The sequence below is a fragment of the Stigmatopora argus genome, chromosome 16 (assembly GCF_051989625.1).
Source record: "Stigmatopora argus isolate UIUO_Sarg chromosome 16, RoL_Sarg_1.0, whole genome shotgun sequence".
Taxonomy (NCBI): domain Eukaryota; kingdom Metazoa; phylum Chordata; class Actinopteri; order Syngnathiformes; family Syngnathidae; genus Stigmatopora; species Stigmatopora argus.
The window spans coordinates 11,299,133-11,322,787 of record NC_135402.1 but is presented as its reverse complement, the minus strand read 5'-3'; the positions used below and the strand labels follow the sequence as shown (position 1 = coordinate 11,322,787).

General features: G+C 39.8%; 1 protein-coding gene across 1 annotated transcript in view; it reads right to left on the bottom strand.

Annotated features, from left to right (window-relative positions):
* Window positions 1-17,139: 17,139 nt before the first annotated feature.
* Window positions 17,140-23,655, bottom strand: part of trabd2a (TraB domain containing 2A) — a 75,791-nt gene continuing 69,275 nt past the window's right edge. The window contains exons 5-7 of the mRNA XM_077622981.1: window positions 21,934-22,024; window positions 20,733-21,002; window positions 17,140-17,859 (exon numbers count right to left, since the gene is read on the bottom strand). Coding sequence (XP_077479107.1) covers window positions 17,676-17,859; window positions 20,733-21,002; window positions 21,934-22,024 — 545 coding nt within the window. The 3' untranslated portion in view covers window positions 17,140-17,675. The remainder of the gene's footprint in view (window positions 17,860-20,732; window positions 21,003-21,933; window positions 22,025-23,655) is intronic.

Here is a 23,655-nt window from a genome sequence, read left to right as displayed (position 1 = left end):
CAGACGACTTAAATAATAAATGCAACTCACAATGCCACTCTGCTTGAAATATTCTTCGCTTGCAACAAACACCACATTGCAGCGACTGCTTATTGCTCATTAAAAATTGCAACACAGACAAACAGTTGATCTCCAAACAGCTTGACAGCATCAATTCAAAGGCTCATTGGAGGCCACTAATCAAAACATTAAGCTAAATGACTGGATGACTGCTGCACAATAGAATTACTCTGCACTCCTTTTACCATTTGCCCAACAGAGTTTTTCAGTCATTCCTCTTTCTGAGGGTCACAGGGGGTGCTGGATCCAGGATACACAAATCGGTTGCCAGCCAAACGACGCAAGAAGACAACCATTTCCGCATACACTAATACTTAATAATAATTTGGAGTGTTCAATCAGCACACCATGCATATTTTAGGGATGTTGGAGGAAACCGGAGTATTCAGGGAAATTCACACAGAGCATCGAGAGAAAATGCAAACTCCACACATTAAGGCAGGAGCCATTTTTTAAACTATGAGGCGGACATTTTACAGTAATCCCTCAAATTTTGTGGCTTCACTTCATTGCAGATTTTTTTCTGGGGGAAAATTTTGTTTTAATTCTTTTTTTTGGTAAATTCATAAAAATCCAAGATGAAACTCGCAAGATGAAGCCACTCCCCTGTCCTCCGCTTGATACTAGGACTCAGCACTGAAGTAAAAAAAATAGGGGTGACCCTACTTCGCGGCCATACTTTGTCTACATTAACCGCGATAATCGAGAGATTACTGTAACCGCTCAAACTATTATTACAAATTATTCCGCCCAATACTTTCGTTCTAATGGAATTATCAGATTTTAAAATACAGATAGTTTATAATCTCATTTTTAGATTCTCAAAAATGATAAACAGTGTGTTTTAATGAACATTAATCAAGGGTGTTTGCTCTTTCTAAGGCAAATTTTTGACAGCAGTTTTTCACCTGGAGTTGTTATTTCTATTTTCATAACACAATTATCTCTCAATTATATATAGAGCTTGGAATTGATCGATTTAGGTGTGAGGCGGACGTCCTGACTACTTACATAGGTAATTGACCAATTTTTTTCATTGTTACTGTCATAATGTGAGAATAAAAATGGAAAGTGTGGCAAATAAATATCTCGAAATTATTTCATCTCCTCATCACCGCATGTCGAATCCCGACTTCTATTAGCCAGGTACGTGTGCCTTAAGTCATGATGAAGCAATAAAACTGTCTGAATATAACACAACTGAGCTTTGAGAGTATAGTATTGGTGAAGTTGAAGCACTCACGAAAAGTGATTGCGTTAATATGTGCAAACAATATTGAACTCATGAATTAGGGCAAAAGAAAGAGTACATTTTGGTTGATGCCAAAAAGTAGTAGTAAAAATATTGCATTTCCAGCCAACCTCCTTGTTGGGTTTATTCTGGGATGTTACTATATGTTCATTAAGCATTTACTAGGTAATGAAGTTATAAGTTAATTTGTGCTATACTTTATGTTGCGACCGAGTAAGCTCGAGGACACTTTCCCCCCACAGCTGCTTTCGAGGCCAGTTAATTGTCTTCAGGACTATTGACCGAACAGGACACCATGTTCCAGGCCGGGACTGTTGATCTGAGTTGGCAATGAAGTTCTACGAGGGAGTCTTAAATTGCTTTGACTTGGATTCCGGCAGATGGCGATAATCGAATCAACTTCCGAAAATACTCGCATTATTGTTTAAAAATACGGTTGCTCTGTTTACCTTATAAAGAAATTAATTATGCTTATTTGTACAAATTCGTACGCAGTTGTTTTGGTTTCCGATCTGCTTGGGTCACTTTGTATGCTTACTTGTGCAAATTCTTACGCAGGTGTTTTTGGTTCTGATCTAATATGAGATTGTTGTGGCAGTTGTTTTTTCACCTTAATGGTGTTATTCGGTTAGCTTATGCAATTGTATGAATCAGATTACTTTAAATGTTTTGATTATGCGCTGACTAAATTGACAGAGGAAGATGCCGTTTCTTTAGAATCATCTTGGACGAAGGCGAGTCGGGAGTGATTTTTCTTGGAAGTTGTAGCCAGAGTATGTTAATCAGTGGCGGGCCGTCAGGGCCTTCAAGGCCTTCTCTGCTGGCCTAAGAAATATCTGAATCATATTATATTTTGTCCATCAATACTTATTATTCCAAATGGTCTGTTAGCTTCCTTTCATTGCTTTCCCCCCTGGTTGCACTGCTTCCAGATGTGTTTTCATATTGAAGCATTTAACCAATCACATTTCAGCCATTATTTGTTGCCAGATCAGATCTGCCTCAAAGCCTTCAAAATCAGTTCTGCGGGGTCTGTTGCATTAAACAAGACTGTTGCTTTTAACCAATCAGATTTCGAATTGGCAACCCCACAATGATTTTTCATAGGTGTTGGCATTTTGCTGGCTGGGACATGTCATTGCTTTCACAAACTATGATTGGCTAGTAGGCGGGCCAAAGCAGCCAGAGATCGCAAACTCCACCTACATGGCCGACAGTGGCAAAAACAAATGGATTCTGTTGCAGATTTCTCTCACAAAGCTATTTTCCAGACGGACTTTTCCAGAAAAAAATGGACATCATTAAGAAAGGGCGGTCAACTCCGAAGCAAGCCTGTTACATCCGGGAAAATGGTGTGTACGGCACTTTCAGTGTGCTAACTTAGCTCCACAAGCAAATAGTATATTGCTGTTTTGATTTAAAGCCATTTTCAAAACGGACTATGCCAGAAATATGACAGGACAGGCTCAACTTTCATCATTAGCTTCGATTGCGATAGGAAAGAAGGAAGAAAGAAAGGAGGATGGATATTGTGTACAGTTAAAAAGGATTTTTGGTGAGTAAAATATGGCTATATTCCTAAATAATATTTCAATTGTGGGCCCGGTTCTCATATCTGAAAAGCTCCAGAGTTTGTATTTAAGCTCCAGTGTTTGTATTTAATCACTAAATGCTGCTAGGATGTGGATATTATCCCAGTTTAATTTTTGCCATTTCGCCATTGACGTCCATCGCTGTCTTTTCCCAAGGAAATCACCCCCCTGGCCTGGTTGTAATGTCTCAAAAGCTCCAGTATTTGTATTCAGTCAATAAATGCTGCTAGGAAGTGGATTTTACCTAATTTTAGTGCATTTTTTGTCATTTCACGTATGGACGTATCGACGTTCATCGCTGTTTTTTTACCGGGGAAATGATACTCCGGGCCCGGTTCTGATGTCTAAAAAGCTCCAGTATTTGTATTTAATCAATAAACGCTGTTTTCGGCTGGATTTTACCCCATTTTCAGGCAATGTTTGCCCGTACGTCATTGACGTTCATCGCTGTCTTTTCCCGGGAAAATCACCCCCTGGCCTGGTTTTAATGTCTGAAAAGCTCCAGTATTTGTATTTAATCATGAAATGCTGCTAGGAAGTGGATTTTACCCCATTTTTGTGCATTAATTTATTGATTATTTTTCATGTGTCGCAGCTGTAGCTGCAGTAGAGGTTTTATAGCCATAAAATAGTTTTTGAGGGTTGGATTGATACGTTGAAGGCGCTCCCAGAAAATGCACCGCCTGCCACTGATGTTAATGATGTCTCCCTGTTTTGATTAAAGTGTATTAATAATAAACCTATCACTCCTGAACTCTCAACTCTGAATCAGTTTCTTTGCTGCTCTGTTTCGTATACATAGCAATGTTATTATGGACGGATTGCGCTGTAAATGGACTTTCTCAGTCCTTCTATGATGCTAAAGTTCCAATAAAACAATTGAGAGATCATAAAATAAAATAAACGCAACGAGTGTACATGGACAAGGATTCAGAAACCTGATTATCTTACTTGTTATACCTACTTGGAAGTATCTGAATGTGAGCTCTGTAACTTTGTATTCCCTCCGATGGTCGTTCAACAATACACACTACATTTGATTTTCACATTATGTTGTTATGCTGATGCGGAAAATGAATCCCTCAAAAAGCTCATATTAGGCCATGTTAGCTGCCTGCAAGGTGAGAATTATAAGCATTTTCCCATTTTAATAAAACATATCCAAGCATTAGAAACAGCAAATCGATTGTTTTTCAGACTTTGCCGTCCCTCCAGGGTTTCCGTCCTCTCTGCGCTACTACACATTCCCATTACTGTAAAGTCTCTTAACAATGTGTTGATATTAAAATTTGAGCTGTTCTCATTGTTTTTTAATTTGGCAATTCCAGCTAGGTACGTTCTTACCATTCCGCTGTGAGATCTGTTGACAGTTGGGCCCGCCAATGAATACTCAATTAGTTTTGGTTCGAGTTAAACATTCCGATGGAGGAATTGTTATGTGTGCTCAGGCATGCTAACATTCCACTTGTGTCCAACAACATGAAGAAAAAAAAATAGTCGAATGACAAACCGAGGGGTGTTCCCCACCTGCTGCCCATAGTTGGCTCGGATAGACTCCAGCGACCCTTGTGAGGATTAGTGGTCTAGTTAATGAATGAATGAAATATAAATATGTAGTATAAAACAGATTTACATGTGTGGTTTGCAATGAAACTCTGGATTATTTTAATTTGTATAAGAAAATGCATGTGTCTATGTGATACATTAAGATCTTTTATCTCAATGTATCACATAGACATACATTTTCTTATACAAATTAAATTGGGCATGATTGTTTGATCTCTCTGTGCCCTACGACTGACTGGCGACCAGTCTAGGGCAGACCTGGGCACCCTGGTCCTCGATGGCCGCTGTGGGTACAGGTTTTTGTTCCAACCGATCCAGCAAAGACAGTTTAAGTAATTAGATTTCTGCTGAAACAAGAAGCACTAGACTGCAATACACTGATTGCACTTCTAAGGTGCCAGATTGGTGGAAAGGTTTCCTCTTATTGGTTGGAACGAAAACCTGCACCCCCTGCGGCCCTTTGTGGAATTAATTGCCCAGGTCTGGTCTAGGGTGTAGTCTGCCTTTCGCCCAAACACAGCTGGGTTAGGCTCCACCAACCCCCGGTTTTGTGTTGCTTCCTTGAGCCGACCTGAGGTCTTCTCCAGGTTAATAAACCTTGATCCGCAAACTGCCTTTTGCCCAGCGTCGTGCTTTTGCTTTCAGCTGTGTGTTCATCTCCCTGTTGTGACAAATTGTGATTTTCCTGACTTTTATATTGTTGCTGGACATTTTATTGCTTTCTGCAGTGTTCTTTCAATAATATATAGTAGTTGTTGTATTTTTTTGCAATATACGTCTGGAATTTTTTTGTAGCGCTTTACTCTTCCACTGCCTTTGACTGTTATAGACATTAAATCCATTTCAATTGTAAAGGCTGGCATTAAGTGATTATGTTTCACTGCTGCTAGGCTTCCAGTCAAACTAGATTGGATTTTAATTGCTATCAATGGCTGCAAAAGAGTTAATACTTAAAAATACATTTTTTTAAAACCCTATCTTTTTATCCATTATGTGATCAGGCCTGAATTCCAATGAAATGATCAGAGACATCTCTATTAGTTGCCCGTACTTTCTGTTTTTTTTTGTTCATTTGTACGACAGCTGGTGGAATTGATGAATAAAAATTACGCATTCCAAACGGCACATAGAGATCCTTCAAGTCTAATTGCATTTGATTACATGGCTCTTCTTTAACGGTGTATTATCATTCACTCCCCGCCATCAATATGTTATCATTGCACAAAACCGGCATGTAAACAAGTCTGGTAAGGAACAATTCTAACAAAGGCTAACATACAATAAGTATTTTGTTGCCTTAGGAAATCTTTAACACGATTATAACAAACACAGAGTTTGATATTCCACAGTGATCAGAAATCAAAGGCGGCTCAGAGCAGTCGGAACCTGATGAGAATACTGAGATGGTCATTACTGCCTCAGTCACCAAACAAGAGCTCTTACTGTGACTTCGCACAAGTCGATCAGTGTCAAAATGCCATCTAGTGTTCACTTCATGTTTAAATTGTGCAAAGATGGAAGTCTCAAAAATACAGAAAGACAAAACCAAAATAAGAGACCAGTAAACTCTAATTACCTGTGTGGTTTGTTTATGAACAACATTTTTCAAACTCCACCTAATTTTGAGACTTTTCAAAATTACTATGTCCCTTGAAGGCTGTCAAGGATTCACTCCCAAGTGGGTCCTCACGGAGTTTGCATGTTCTCACTGGGCTTGTGTGGGTTTTCTCCAGGTACTCCGGTTTCCTCCCCCATCCCCAAAACTTCCACGGTAGGCTGGTTGTTGGGGTTATTCTGGGATATTATTATATATGTGAATATTATTCATTATATGTGTATGAGCTTTATTTCAATTTGGGACCGAGCAAGCTCGAGGTCACTCCCCATGGCAGCTGGCTCCAGCTTGTTGACTTAACACCTCAACGGGTCCTCGGCTCCGAGGACTGTTTACTGGGAGATACACATCGACCCTTTACCCAGATGCAAGTTCGCAAAGAAGATCTGCGAAGGACTCTTAAATTGCTTTGACTTGGATTCCGGAGCAGATGGCGATAATCGAATCAACTTCCGAAAATACTCGCATGTTGTTTTTGAAATAGTGTCGCTCGGTACGCCAGATATGCAATTGTTGTTGCAGTTGGTTTTTTACCTTAATTGTGTTATTCGCTTATGCAATTGGATTGAATAGATAACCTTGTAATTGTTTTGATTTGATGTCTTAAATTGGCGGGAGATGAATTCGGTCCTGGAGAATGTCACAGTGGCAAGGACGATTCTCACTTGCAAGTTTAACGCCAGAGATGTGCCCGATGCCTGCCTTGTATTGTTTATATTATATTAAAGTATACCTATTAATAAACCTATCACTGGTTGAACACTCTAAATTGACCCTAGGTATGGATGTGAGCATGTATGGTTGTCCATCTTCTCGTGCCCTGCAATTGGCTGGCCACCAATTCAGTCGCTCACATGCATCCAACTTCACAATATTTAATTTTTTCTCTCCCAATATTACAATCTACGAATTCTTGGCAGGTAAACTGGCTGTGTAGATGATGCAGTGGAAAGGGTCAACTGGAAAAAGTTGATCCTCTGTGGCGTCCACTCACAGGACAAGCCTAAAGTGCAAAGTAGATCGCTGCTGTCAAGAGGGAATGCATCAAAATGGAGGGCAGGACATGTCCTTGAGTTTCATTTGATATGTTTTCAACAATTTTTCCACTCAATTCCTACTCTGAAATTGATTCGGACGAGACATGGCTGCTGTTTTTCCGCTAAGTGTTGTCTAACAGAATCCTGAGGTGAGACAGATGGGTTTCCCTTAGACTCTACAAAATGTCAGAGAAATGAAAAGACTTGACATTTTAGAGAATCTTGCTCACAGTGCACACAGTTTCTCACCAAGCAACATGAATCAAGCAAAAGGGAAATAAAGAAGAGCACAGAAATTTGGGTTTAATTGCTGCACCCACTGAAATCATCAATCCACTTTAAGTTGATCTATCAAAACATGCCACTAAAGGGTAGTTGAAGCACCATTTTGTTCTGTATGTCATATAATTATTCCATTGCACTGCCTCCCTCAGCATGTATTTTCCTCATTAATTTTCGCCAATGGGTAAACAAGAGCACACTTGACAGCAAAGTGGATGAGATAGGAGATGCATATTGAGGAAAATAATCCTTGGAATCCTGATTTATAATCCTTGTCTTCCCCTGGGGGAGGAAAGAGTTGGAGTGAGCCAGTTTAATCTAATGCCACGATGGCAGAACACATTAGTGGTGAACTTTGATTAAGATTTTTTGTATTACATAATCACCTCAGGACGGTTGGTGGTTGAGTACTTAGCGTGCAGGCATCACACTTCTGGGGTCCTGGGTTTGAAGTTGAGTTTGGAGATTTATTTTTTTGCCAAATGAGTTAACTCGCTAGTGGTCATTGATGTTCATTGGTTCACCATTTCATAAAAAATTAAAAGATTTGAAAACATTCATCCGGAATGTTGTTGTTGTTGTTATCATCCCTATCGGCATTTACTGTAACTTTTTCATGGTTTGCAGGGAGGATGTAAATATCTTATAATACAAAGTTAGCACTTACAGTTTATCGTCCAATATATAGTCAGTTTCTTGTAAAATATGGTGGTTGCGGCTTATAGTCAGGTGCACGTTAAGGTCCAACAAATACAGTATTTTCAAATTAATCCACCCACTCATCAGATAAAACAACGACACATAGTGCACTTCTGCCCCCCGATGGTCACAAAGTCAAATACACTTGTTGATGATTTGACAAAATGTGTCTATATGGATAAACATATTTACACCTGGTCAACCCACCGCAAGCGAAAGTAGATAACATTATGGTGGATATGAAAAAAGAATAAGGAAGAATCCCTGATTGACTGATTTGAGCTTTATATGAGATATGACGGGCAGCCCGGCAGCAAAGTAATTAGCCCGTTGGCCTCGCAGTGGGGGTCCTGGGTTCAAATCCAGGTTGGGTACTCTGGTTTCCTCCCACATTCAAAAGAAATGCATGGTAGGGTGATTGGACACTCTAAATTACACCAAGGTATGAGTGTGAACATGAATGGTTGTTTGTCTCCTTGTGCCCTGCGATTAGCTGGCCACTAATTCACGGTGTCCCCCCCCTCTGGCACGAAGTCAACTGGGATAGGCTCTTGTTGCCTTAAATACTCCTTGATGATTGATGAGCTGCACGTGCCATTGTCTCGGCTTTCAGGTGCTAGATGTAGAGCAACCACTCACCTGTCTGGCCCTGGGCATGGTGAAAGCCACATCAAAATTACAGCAAGTCAAGTCAAAATTCACTTGGAAGTTATTTTGAGGTGAGTCCATTTTATTACACACTTGGCCGCCCTGTCCTTGTTAAAGCTGCATGTCTATTCAAGGACAGATAGTATGAGGTAGGGGTAAGATCGGGCCCGGCCCGTGGGTATTAAAGCCCAGCCTGGCCCAAACTCTGCGAATTAACTCTATTTGCAAACTCGGCGAATTAACTCTATTTGCAGGACCGAGCTTGAAGCAAACGTGAAATTTCATACTTTATTTGTGAGGACTCTGTACTCGATTCGGGAGGAGGAGGGGTGATTTATGATAACAGATTAAAGATTTTCATCTTTTATATGATGATATAGATGACAACCTTCACTTTTGAATGCCTGCTCAGCGTCGAGGTGCCAGTCTTTTTGCTCTCGTATAAAAGCAAAGCGCCACATTGACTACATTCAGTGAAGCCAATGTAAGTATCTGTCGCATATTCAAAAATCTATTTGAAGCTTTTCCACACCTCACTCTTACTGGTGTGTGTTTGTCTTTTCAGTTCTCCTGTCTTTAGTTTTTCCTCAACTTCTTGCTCCTCCATATTGAGGATACCAGGTCAAAATAGATGCAGACTTACGGAAGGGAAGATTATTAAGTGTTCACGTGTCGTGCGCAAGGCATGCTCTGGCTCTGCAGCTCCAATTGCATTTACATTACAGCGCCTTCTCTGTTTTATCCAAATTATTTATGTTATATGTATTCCCTGGTTTAGTATCCACACTGTTTTAGTATACATTGTTATAAACATATATTTATTTAAGATCTCACCTAGTGTGAGGGGCTGTCAAGATACCTTAAGTGTGGTCATAGTCACATTAAAAAAATATTTCTATAAAATGTATTTGGTTGACAAAAAGACACATCAAAGAGGATGACCTCAAAGAGGATGACCTAAAAAAATGCTGTACCTCTGATGACAAGCAGAGAGCAGCAGTGCACACCAATTTCTCAGTTTGCTCTGCACAGTACAGTACCCGTGAAAGTTGAACAAAGATACACTTGTTAATTTTGTGTGCCTTCCTACTATTGCTTCATTTATTTTATCTTGCAGTTTTAACATCAACCTGCACAAGGGAATAAAGATGGAAATTACCCTTTGGCTATAATCTTAGTAAAATTAATTTAATAAAGGGACAATACATATTAATGCCTATATACATGTAAATGTGTAAGATTATCTTACACATTTACATGTATATGTGCATTAATATGTATTGTCCCTTTTATTACATTAATCAAACTCGAGGCAATAATGATGTTCTAATCGCAAATGTTTTCATGCGAGTCGGCTCTCCCGATTTTGTGAATGTGCCGATATCATGTCCCGATTTAAACCTTGGAAATGTAAGAAGGCGGGACAACTAGCATATATCCTAATTCTCCCCCTCCCCAATTTGAACAAAGATATCCAACATTACAGTCACATTACACATTTATTAGCAGAATTTTTTGGCAAATCAGATGTGCAGCAGTTATGAAAAATTGACATTGAATATTTGATTCTTATCAATTAGCTATGAAAAAAATAATAGTCCTATGTGATCAATTGAGCTCTCTGTCCACTCTATGATCTCTTTATTTTGCACTAGTGTAAATATATAATCTAAAACTCTGTGTATTTTTTGCAATATACCTTAGGATTGTTTCAATTTATATCATTTTTTAATTTTCTTTTTATATTTATATATAAGAAATAAAGCAGTGCGTTTTGGGCTTTGATTTTACAGCTTAACATATTTTCTTTGTTCTGCAATGTTTATTTCACAATTGTAATTATAAATATAGAGTATACTAGTGTGTATGTATTTGTTGCAATATACCTCAGAATTATTTTAGCTGTATTTGCGCTTTTTCACTGCCATTGATAGTTATACTTGACATCAAATCCATTTCACATGGCAAATTATCTCTTGTGTAGTATCATGGTGATTCTGCCTGATTTTAACTTATTTTGCAAATGTTCTTTGGTACTTAAGTACTTCCTTCTCTGACCCACTTTCAATTTAGTATTAGGACTCCTTGCACGAAAAAGTCAGTGAGTCTCAACAACCGTTTATCCAGAGTCATACGCATTCTGGCATATCGTTTCTTTCCCTTATGTCATCGGTTTCAACGGTACACGGTCGAATGGTCGCCGGTCTTTTGGTCGCCGGTCTTTTGGTCGCCCGGAAGGTAAGTGATAATTACCATTTAAATCGTTGCTCAAATTCCCTAAATACAAACTGTGAATTACTATTTAGTCATACTTAATGCTCTATTAATTATTAGGCTAAAGAAAAGCTCCAAATTTCCCGGAGTTTTATTGTTTTTTGTTGGAGAACTTGCTAAGACCCTGACTGACGTAGCTTCTTAAAGGGACAACGCATGTACATACAAACTCTTATACACTCACACGTCGGCTCAGTGAAACTGCTCATGGCCATTGTTGGCTTTTATTGATGCGTAGACCGTGTTGTTTTACCTTGTTTTGTCGCCGGTCTTTTGGTCGTCGGTCTTTTGGTCGCCGGTCTTTTGGTCGCCAGTTGTCGCGGTCGGGGCGACCAAAAGACCGGCGACCAATCGACCGCACACGGGTTTCAACTATGCAGAGGCAAACTATTGCATGAATTATCATTATTTATTTTTTTACAATTTCAATAGTAGTTACTCTTTGACAAGATTCAGTCATTTCATTAGTGTGTAAAATCTTGTGATAGTGCGACATTAAAAATGGGATGTAATTTCAGTTCATCTCAATGTCAAAATGTTTAAAATTCAGACAATAGTGACATTCTATTTCTTCATTTGAAATTCCCAATTATAGTTTTCAATATTTGGTTGAATACTTCTCTCAGTTGTATCAACTAGAAAGTCTGCAAACAATGACATATCAACAGTTCCCGCTGGCTAGAGCTGGAAATCAAGCCAAAGAGATTTCCTATGTAAATATACGAGGGACTCACTCAGCAGAGCACTTATTACATAGGTCTCAGCTAACATGCTGCAGTGACTGATGTCCTGATAAATAGCCTCGCTTAGACACACATGGACCAGAGCTCGGCTTGGAAAATAAACCAGAGTTGTTTCAATAGTGTGCTTGCTTGACCTTCTGAACGCCCGGACTTGGTCTTCATAGTGCTGGGCAAAATCATACATTCAAGTAGATTAGTCATAATTGGGGGGGAAACTAAATCCATCCAAGTGAGGATTGGATTAATAACAGGAAGTCTTCAAAGTTGTGAAACCCAAGGAACAGTCGATGTATTTTCAAGTCCATCACCTTATAAATGAAGCTATTCATTCTTCTTGAACAAGGGCGAGAAAGCAAAGTGATATTTTGAGAAACACTAGCCAGAATCATTAAGATTCCGCTGAAAATTAACAATTTGAAATCTGTCCTATTGGATGCCATGTCTTGCTTCGACTCACCACACAGGAAACAGACGTCTGCGAGGACATCTGCTTTCAATTGCGAGCTTTCCAGGTTTATTTCGTCCATGGCGTGTGCTTTTTAACGCTTAATTCTTGTTTGATTTAGTTTGAAATTGAATGATTCTGATAGTACAATGACAACTGGTCAACATTCCAAAAACCTGAAAAGTTGTCATTGCTAATATGCTGAATACGAACATATTTGGATCGACAACAATTCAGTTCATAGACACAGTATTTAGCATGACACATGTGGGGGTCAGAAAATTATAGTAATTTTCAGGGTTTTACATTTTTAACAGACTTGTCGTTTCTGCAGACCAAAAAATAAAATAAAACACAGTATTTCTTTGGGCTGCATTTCAGTAGCAAAAATATACCACTGTGTTAATTGGCTATTCGGTGAAGTTTGGTCCATCTTTTATTCTTCGATTTATTTATTTTTTTCTTCAGTGAACAACTTCGCTAAGATTTTTAATAAAAATATTGTGCAAAACAGGGAGTGTTAATGTTATAAGGATCTATATATATATATATATATATATATATATATGTATATATATATATATATATATATATATATATATATATATATATATATATATATGTATATATATATATGTATATATATATATATATATATATATATATATCTTTAAATTGATGGTTCAGTGGTTTGTTAAACAAAATGTTTACATTCTACAGTTTCCTATGTTGTTTTTAACATTACAGGTTTTGACCCTTGAGCTAATGAAGAGGTACTATTTACTCATTAACTGCGATAGATACACAATCCATTTTGACTGGAAGGGTAGGCACCGATCGAATCAATCGAATTGGGCTAAAAAAAATTGAATTTTGTCCGTATTTATTTTTTACTTTTAATAATGGGTGCCTTTAATGGTGATGGATGTCTAATCCATTCAAAATTGATAAAGATTGTTTGATCACTGCTGGATTGGACGTCAATAGCAGTGAAACACGGTCACCCAATGCCAGCCTTAACAGTTGAAATGGATTTGATGTCTTTAGTAGTCAATGGGAGTGAAAGAATTAAGTGACTAACTTCATCTAGTGTTAAAAATGAAAAGTGCAACGGAATGCATTTTTAGAATGTGTTGCGGGGCAATAAAAACTGGGAAACTGGGAAGCAGGTCCACATGCTGTAGTTTGGACACTGATGGAGTAGTCTCTTCTCCGTTTTTTTGTTAAAAAATTATAACATAATAAAACCCCAGCTAAATTAAACTGAAAATAAAATCTCTGGAAAAATACAACCATTTCAATTATTATTTTGTTAACTCATTTTCTGTGCCATTCATACACACAAGTCACAGATTATTTTTTCATTTTATTTCTCTTTTTTTATATGACCGAAGGGGAGCTTTCCTTTGACTCCACATCACGTTGTGCAACTTGGAAGTAAATTAATATAGTTTACGAGGGGATTTTATTTTTAATTCTCTTTTTCTTTCAGGAAGCCTATAGGAGTTTTTCAGGTATTCCAGGGGTTTAGTGACTACAGTAGGAAGAAAACAAGAATTCTAATAGAGTAAAATAATAATTTGGAGAGGAAAAAAAACTCCCATTAAATCAAAGGGCAAGAAATGTTTCTCTTTTCCTGTTGATATAACAAAGCAATTAACATTCATTTCCTGCCCATGTACAATGGCTTTAGCTATGCTTTCCTGTTTGTTTACTGCAGGATCAACAAGCTGGCATCAGAGCGGATGCCTTATTTGCTACAGACCACATACACACATCAGAGGGGTTCTTTTAGCTGCCTTATCACACCACATTAACCTCACCCAAACACGGCATGAACCGTGCTCAGGACACAGTTGGTAGCATGCGCGTGCAATGTTAACTTGTCCTGGATGCACAAAGAATGAGCAGAGTTCAGTGTTAATCTAGATAAATATTTTATTGTTATTTGGTACAACTGTATTTCACTGTACTTGAAATGTAAGCATTTGTTTCCATTTTTGGAGCACCTTATCGTCTTTGCATTGCCATTGACCACTCAAAAGGTTCCCCAAAAATACATTTTCTCCCTTTTTAATATGATAAAAAAGCAAATAGGTCTTATTTTTTATTAAAAAAACAATAGGAATAATTTTTAAAAATACACTTTAAACGCCCCTGGAGTTCACCAAATTAATTCATTAGCTGCATTCATGCTTGACTGGACGATTTGCCGAAAGACGTTTCGCCGACGGACGTTTGGCCGACGGACAGTTCGCCAAACTTAAAATATGTTATGATCACGCTGCGTCGCTGGGTCGTCGCAGCGCGATCGGGGGTATCAGTTACGGTCGCGCCGCGTCGTATGACGCGACCGTGGAAGTTGGTCGACCCAAATGCAGGAGGCAGGAGAGGACGAGGCATTAGCGTGATAACGAGTCCTTTAATGCATCAACCAAACGTGGAAAACAAACGTGGCCGCATGCGGCGCGCATACGGACAGAGGCAAACAGAATGGCAACAGCATAACGACCGCTAGCTACCGCTAGCTACCGCTAGCAACCGCCAACAACAGTGAACGATAGAGTGACGATCCGGCGACGTGTGATGACGCGTCGCTTACTTAAATACAGGAACCGAAAGTAATCATTGAATTGGCTACAGCCGGTACGTGTCGACGGCAACCCAGGAGGGCCAAAAGGGCACTCCTGACAAAATAAAGTAATAGTAACAGTAAGTACTACTGTAATGAAATTGTAAATCCAGAAATCCTACTGCAGAAAACTTACACCAGCATAGAAAACGTTGAGATTAATCTTTGAATTAAGGTTCTCAGCAAATCATTTTGAATATGTTTCCTAAAATAATGGGAAATTATTTAAAATTAAACTAGAAGTAAGTGTGTTCCATGGCATTTTCAGGTATTGCTCTCTACGCCCTCTAGTCTGTCCAAGGCACTTAGAATTTCTTCTAGCGTTGTTTTTTCTCAGTGTCAGACATCAATCCCCAGCTTTGATAAATTACATTGCGTGTCCAAATGGCTACTACTTTGAACGCAAGGATAAAATATAAAATATAAAAAATTGGCAGCACATTGTAGTACGTACTTGTATTTAGAAATATGTCCAGCGGGGGGCAGTACATGCCCTTGTTATTCCTAAATGAATGTTATCTGTAACGGGCCGTATATGGCCCGCGGGCCGAGGTTGAAAAACATGTACACACACGATTCGGGGGCGGGGCGAAACGTCCGTTTGGCCGACTGTCCGTCGGCCAAACGTCCGTCGGCCAAACGTCTTTCGGCGAATCGTCCGAGTACCGCATTCATGCCACAGAACATGATGTGCAGTTCAGATATTTTTGTGAATTCCATTTAAGTGGTCGCTTACACAACAATGATCAGTGATGAAAATGCAAAAACTTTTACAGAGTCCTACAAGTGTACGTTTTGCAATAGGCTTTTAGTTGGCTATCTAGCTACCTGAAATATCTCGTTGGAAAAGTATGACTAAAAACATTAAGGATGACAACAATAACTCTCACTTTTGTGGATATGCTTGTGGTGAAGCTAATCAGTCATTGCTATTATTGTTATTACAAATTTTAAGATAGATGTCTTTCATTTGGAGAGCATTTATAAAAGTATGGGAGAATACAAATTCATAAAGAAGATAAAAAACAACAAATATTGGGAATATGTCATTGAAATGTGATGCATTTTTAAGATAATTAAATAAATTAAACAAATAAATTGGGGGAAAAAGACCACATAGAATAAAATGAGCAAGTGATTAACACTGATACACAAAGTACAAAAGTATCCTCTTTCCATTCCAATAAAAAAAAGGTTTTCAGTGAGACACACGATAGACATTCGGTGGTTAGTTCTTGATTTTGTCCAAAAATATACTGCATATCTATTTATATATTCATATAAACAACACATGAAGATATTCTTTTTTATAATTCTAAAATACATCTATAAAATTTAAACCATATATACACATTTCTTACATTTGTAACATTCATTCATTCATTTTCCATGCCACTTATCCTCCGGTTGCAGGGGTGCCGGAGCCAATTAAGGACAAACTGTTCTAATATGGAAGAATGAATAAAAATCTGAAATAACTAAGATTTTTGGAGTTAATGATATTCCCGTTTGTGATGAAATAAAATGTGTTGTACCCCGTTTTTCTTTTCTCATTTCATCTCATTTTCTGAACTGCTTCATCCTCACTAGGGTCACGTGGTGCTGGAGCCTATCCCAGCTGTTTCCGGGCCACAGGCGGGGGACACCCTAAATTGATGGCCAGCCAATTGCAGGCCACAAGGAGACAAACAACCATTCACGCTCACACTCATAACTAGAGGAAATTTAGAGTGTCCAATCAGCCTACCATGCATGTCTTTGGAATGTGGGAGGAAACCAGAGTCCCCGGAGAAAACCCACGCAGGCCTGGCGAGAACATGCAAACTCCACACAGGTGGACCAATCTGGATTTGAACCCAGGTCCCCCACTGTGAGGCTGACGCGCTAACTACTCACCCGCAGGGCCGGCCCGTCCTATTTTTTTCAACAAAAATATATTTTTTTAAAATGAGATTTTGCCATTACATTCTGTCTTAGGTGTCCTTCTGTAAAATAATTGGAGTACTACATCGGCCCAAAATGTCTACCATTAACCAACATTGATACTTTATCCAAAGCGGTCCGTCAGATCCTCTACGTCAGTGGTGGCCAAGTCCGGTCCTCGAGAGCCCCTATCCATTCTGTTTTCCATGTCTCCCTCCACCAACACACCTGAATCCAATAATCGGGATCGGTATGAAGCTTCTAGACAGCTTGCTGATGAATTGATCATTTGATTCGAGTGTGGTAGAGGAGGGAAATATGGAAAACAGACAGGATAGGGGCTCTCGAGGACCGGACTTGGCTACCCCTGCTCTACGTCAATGGTCCCCAACCTTTTTATCACCGCGGACCGGTAAAGCTCTTTCTATTTGCTCACAGTCCGGTTAATGGGGAGAGCGACAACCTAAGACAAAATTGTGTGGGGGTGGGGTTGGTGCACGAACGACATCCACAACACCAAAAAATAAACCGAATCCCAAGCATAATAGCAATTATTTATTATTATTATAACAACTTTTCTCATTTCAAGTAGGAGGGTGAGATTGAAAACGTTAATATTTTTTACTCTGACGGACTGGAACTAGGTGGCTCACGGACCGGTTCCGGTCCACAGAACGGTGGTTGGGGACCATTGCTCTACATCACAGGTGTCAAACCGATTCACCAAAAGGCCATGTGAGTGCAGGATTTCATTCTAACTGAGACAGGATGACCACAAGCAGCACCTGACTGTAATCAACTGATTACAGTTGCAAGAAAACAGATTGATGGTTGGTAAAAACACCCGCACCCAGGAATCGTTTTGAGCTTTACATTGTATTTGAGTGCAACAAATATTCCGCTAGAGCTAGATAGTCCACATTTGAGGCACGAGTGCAAGTAAGGCACAAATGAGAATGGGTGAGCATGAGCGAAGCGGTGAAGCAGAGGGCAAATTTAAAAAATTGTAGTGGTTGGAGTCCCGACTCAGAGGCTTGACTGTGATGTAACCGTTGATGACGCGGAGGGGTGGTGGAGACTGTGCCACGGCACTATGAGGACAAAAAAATACAGGAAGCAGCATTTTAGTCAGAGCTCCAAAATGATTATCAGGAAAACATTGTTATCATCACATTTGACCAAACAAAGTTCTTGAAAATAATCAAAATTCAAAGCATCAAAGATGCAGATAGAGAGGTGAGACAGAACGCTCAGTACTGCAGGAAACATGACCACATGAGGGAAGGTAATCGAAAGAACAATGCAAATACGCAAATTTACGAGGTTCCTTTGTTAGCCGTTAGTTAAATGCTCAAAATCATTATAAATATATAAAACCATTATATGCAGTGATGACTTTGCTATGAACAAATTTCAAATCTGGGCGCGCTATTTTTAGAAAAAGTCCCCTGCACTTGTGTTTTGAAGTACTACGCACTACTACGCCACGTATTTGTTTTAATCTCAATCAGGCATGGGCAAACCGGTCCTCGAGGGCCGGTGTGGGTGCAGGTTTTTGTTCCAACCGATATAGCACAGACAGTTTAACCAATGAGATTCCTGCAGAAAACAAGAAGCACCTGACTGCAATCCACTGATTGCACTTGTAGGACACCGGATTGGTGAAAAGGTGCCCTCTCAATGGGTTGAAATGAAAACCCACACCCACTGCGGCCCTTTGTGGAATAGTTTGCCCACCCCTGATCTAGATCATTCTTAAACCAAGGTTTTCAAGTGTTTAGATGACATTTGAGCCCAGCTTTTTAAGCACAAAAATGAATGCCAAACTTCATCATGTCCAAAGAAACGTTTCTGTAAGTTGCGTTGGAGGAATGCGAAAAGAAAACACAAGCTATTTTGCGTAAGTGCTGTTGGGTGTTACTATTCTCCCTGCCGCTGACAAATAAAGCTATTTTTTTTTCTGGATGGCGCCTCTCCGATTAGACAACGAAACATCTTCATTAGTTCATGGCAAAAACATTTGTCAGTCACATTCTTGCAGGTTTGGCCACACGTGAATAACATTTGTGTTTTGGCTGATCCACCAACGGCAGTGTTGACGATTCTGAGTGGTTGTGTTTAGCTCTGTCGATTTAGCCCACGTGACCTCGACAAAAGGGAGAGATTCTGAGCAGACCATCCCAAAACTGACATTGAAAACACAAATATTATACAATCCTACTGAACCACCAGGTGGAAACACGGCTTTAAAGTGACTTTGATTTGATTTGCCATTCGGTTCTTGACAAACATTACATTTACTAAACTGTATTCTAAATCTTTTCGTGCAATACAGTGGTCTTGGTGGAACCCAGTATTCCAGAATTGGAGGGAATATGGTCTTCAAAAGTCTTGAAAAAGAATCCTTATATAATTTATTTTTAAAGCGATCATAGGCCTTTAAATCAAATCATCACAGAATATCGTATGATCGTCCAAAGAATCAATGTATTAAACCATCATGAAATATTTGCCATATTTTTCCAGATCCACTTGATGTGAGCGTTGTGGTAAACTGCATTTTGCATGTTCATATTTTAAGTTTATACTAAAAATCCAGTAACTACATATATTGTAATTCAAACAGGGGAGAAACCTGGTTCATGTTTAAACTGATTTAGGAAGTAAACAAATACAAGCCAAATCCCTTTTCCTTGTCGTGCTTCTTCTCTCCATTGTCACAATAATCAGGGGATCAAGTGTCAGCCGGCGTATTAACTTTTGGTGTCCACATGGTTATCCACTCACAAATTTTAGTAGGCCACACCTGTGCAATGGTCTTGTTTTCATCTGAAAGGCGAGCTTGATTCAGTGTCCGGTTATTCCCCGCCTAAAGCTACGGATAGAGCAAAACTGGATTCTTCCAAGGAATTCCCAGGCACCTATTTCACGAGTAACTAGTCAGAACTCATTTGTCACTGCAGGGCACGCATGTTTAGCTGGAAAGGTGAAGTGCATAAAGAACATGGTGATATGATACATTGCCTGTTTGAGCCTCCGGCATCACAGCAGGAAGTGTCAGTTTTTAACACTGTTTAACGGGGAATCTATTACACATTGAGAACGTTCTCATTTTCCCATATCGCTTCCTGTCCTATTAGGATTATCTCTGCCAATTTGTGTATGTTTTCTTGGCATGTATTTTTGTACAACTTTCATATGTACTATATGAGGGATGTACACAATGCAATCATGTTATTTTCAGAAGATAGAAATTGAGTATAAAAGATCCGGTTTGAAAAATGTATGTTTACATGTTAAAGTATTAACTCATTAGCTGGCACTGACCGCATGAGGTGTCCAATAGAGTTTGACTGGGAGATCTAGCAGCGATCATTGGATACAAATAAAAGGACTATGGGTTATGCCTCATTGAATTCTAATCTATCAAATTCAGCAAAGCACCCCCTAGAGATTTCCCAGATCCGATGAAGTGATAAAAAATCAGGCCCGGTAACGTCATTTTTAGAGGATCAGAATCGAGTAGAAAAAGATTGGGTTTTTAAATTTGGGGGGTGGCACGCTGAATCGGTGTGCAGCCAATCGCAGGGCATGAGGAGATAGACAACCATTCATGCTCACACTCATACCGAGGGGCAATTTAGAGTGTCCAATCAGCCTACTATGCATGTCTTTACAATGTGGGAGGAAACCGGAGTACCCGGAGGAAACCCACGCAGGCCCAGGGAGAAAATGCAAACTCCACACAGGTGGACCGACTTGGATTTGAACCCAGGACCCCAGAACTGCGAGGTTGACGCGCTAACCACTCACCCGCCGGGCTGCCCTCAAACCAGACATTAACAATTGAAATTGACTTGAGGTCTATAAATCAACAGCAGTATAAGAGTAAAGATCTTTCATCAGTCAGACGATTTTCAAAATACTAACAAACATTCCTCTTTTTCTTGGAGATGCTCCTTACCTCTCTTCTATGCGAACCCAGAGATCGTTGAAGTGTCTGTGTCTGTATTTCTTTTGCTTGTTCCGCTTTCTTTTCTTCAACAATTTCTTCTCCGCCTTCTCCAAAAGTTCCAGACTGTCTGAAGGCAGAAGCGTGTGGCTCAGGCGCTCGTCCTCAAGAGATTCCAGATCCTGCTCATTGTTAGGGAGTTCATGGAGGAAAGACTCCAAAAGATGGGACCCCTTGTTACGATCATCTGGCTCAGCCATATCTGATCTGGGTGAAGATCTCCTGAGTGGTTAAAAACACAGATGAGATATTGTTGACTAATATACCCCTCTATCAACTTTTTCGATTTGTAAATTGGATTCTGTATGTTAACTAATTCTTCCGTCCAGAGGCGATTCTGGCATTTAATTGCATTCTGGATGATTAAATTGAACGTAAAACTTGACTTTTCTGTCCTTCTGTGTTGCATAATCATCAACTAGATCATCATAATACATTTCATACCTCAAGAAAACATTTTTATTGCCCAATTTTTGACTGGAGGCTGAGATACTTTATTGACACCAGGTGGGAGGCAATGCCTCCTTTGCAAACTCCGCCGCGGAGCAGACGCTCAACGGCTGTAACTTTACATGGAAATGAGGAATAATAGTCTAGACAACTGCCTTGCTTCCACCCCGTCATAAAAAAATTCTGCGAGTGCCAATTTCATATGCAATGAGATGCTGCAAAACATGTCACGGATCAGAGTGGAATGTTATGCTAAGTCGGGTTTATCCATAACACTTCATAGGTGGTCAGCGTAGTCATACTGGTGGTACAGTTTATGAGGCGGAAATACTAGGGACTATAAATAGTTATAAGTAAATAGTAATAGTTATAGTAAAACATAACATCTTTTTGTGGATTCATGATTCATTTGACATATGTATACTCTCCAGAGCAGAGGAATTATGACCTGAGCAAATCTATGACATGTCCTGCATGGAGGAAGTGAGTGCTGGAAAAAATGTTTCAGATCTGGAGATTGAGATGGAGCGCACAGCATTTGCAGTATCACTAAAGGTAAAAATAATGTTGGCAAATAAACAACTGACACTAACATGAACACTGATCAAGTGATCAAAAGGTTTTGTTTTTTGCGTGTTCATATTGTTGTCTTTGCGTGCACATAGCATTTGAACCCGATGGTGTGAGACTTTGTTGTGATTACCTGTTTATGGGCTGCCCAGCAGGTGTGTGCTCTACCTCGTATCCTTGGCGACGTAGCACATCAATTACTGTGTTGTTACCCAGGAAGTGACCTGCAATCATAAATGATCACCAATTAAAATTTCTATGTATAAATGGGATGAAACATTCACCGAAGCCAGCCTCAACTGGTAGTCAGTCACTGTGTGCAGTCGCTTTCACAAATATAAAGCGAAGCGCACCACGGTCCGCTCGGAAGTGAACTGAAACCTCTCCAGCCGAGGGCTCGGCGGGATTGGTGGAGCTGATTTGTCCGCAACAGAGCTCGCTGGTTTCTATTCACACCAACGCAAAAGGTGTGCACCACTCACTTCATAGATTTGCTCCGGACCAAACATGGCAGGTCTGAATACATCCAAAATAAACAAATATTCACACTCAAAGACAATATAGGCTGCCAAAGACCACTCCTGCAATTTTTTAAATATGTTAGGAGTAAGTGGAGTACTTTTAAACGGTGGTTAAAGAAGAATTAACATTTTGGAGCTTTCAGTCAAGTTTTTTCATTATTACCTTGTTTGAACACATCCTCAGCGGTTTTCTGAACTATGCTCGTAAGTTTTAGAAATCATCGAATATCGCCTGTCTGCAGGCACCAGCTAATTTCACAGCTCAGTGAACAATTAGTACCTGTGAAGACTACTAAATTAAAGCGGAAAGCACATGGATGCTTTTCAAACAAGTGATTTTTAAAATGCTGATAAGGAAAAGCAGATTTGGATGCAAAAAAGGGTGTCTTTTCACACTTTCAAAGGACAACACACTACACCAGAAATGGTATTCCCACAGCAGCGCAGCTCCCCTCCGGCTTGAGAGAAGTAGCCGCTAATGTGACAGTTCAGTCAGTGGCGGAACAAAAAGGAACAAGGCCTGGGTGCGATGAGTATCAAGAGGCTGATTGAGTCGAGCGGCCGACTGGGGGTTTGGACGTGTGTGCTAGGGAACTCGTGGGTCCTTTCAGGTGACGGACGATGAGGGCCCCTCCAAATAACTGGCCAAGTCGACCTGGCAGAGATATTACAATATGCATGTGCATATGCATGCAAGTCTCATCTCATCTCATCTCATTTTCTGAACCCCTTTATCCACACTAGGGTTGCGGGGTGTGCTGGAGCCAATCCTAGGTGACTCCGGGCCAGAGGCGATGAACACCCTGAATTGGTGGCCAGGCAATCGCAGGGCACAAGGATAAAAACAACCATTCATGCTCACACTCATACCTAGGGGAAATTTAGTGTCCAATCAGCCTACCATGAATGTCTTTGGAATGCAGGGGGAAACCAGAGTACCCGGAGAAATCCCACACAGGCCCAGTTAGAACATGCAAACACCACACAGGTGGCCTAACCTGGATTTTAACCAGCTAACCACTCACCCACCGGGCCGCCCTGCATGAAAGTCGTCACTTAAATAGATATAAATAGTACACGGATGTTGGTAGGGGGTGTATTTTGTTGGTACACGGTCGATTGGTCGCCGGTCTTTTGGTCGCCGATCTTTTGGTCGCCGGTCTTTTGGTCGCCTGGAAGGTAAGTTATAATTACCATTTAAATCGTTGCTCAAATTCCCTAAATACAAACTGCGAATTACTATTTAGTCATACTTAATGCCCTAGTAATTATTAGGCTAAAGAAAAGCTCCACATTTCCCGGACTTTTATTGTTTTTTGTTGGAGAACTTGTCA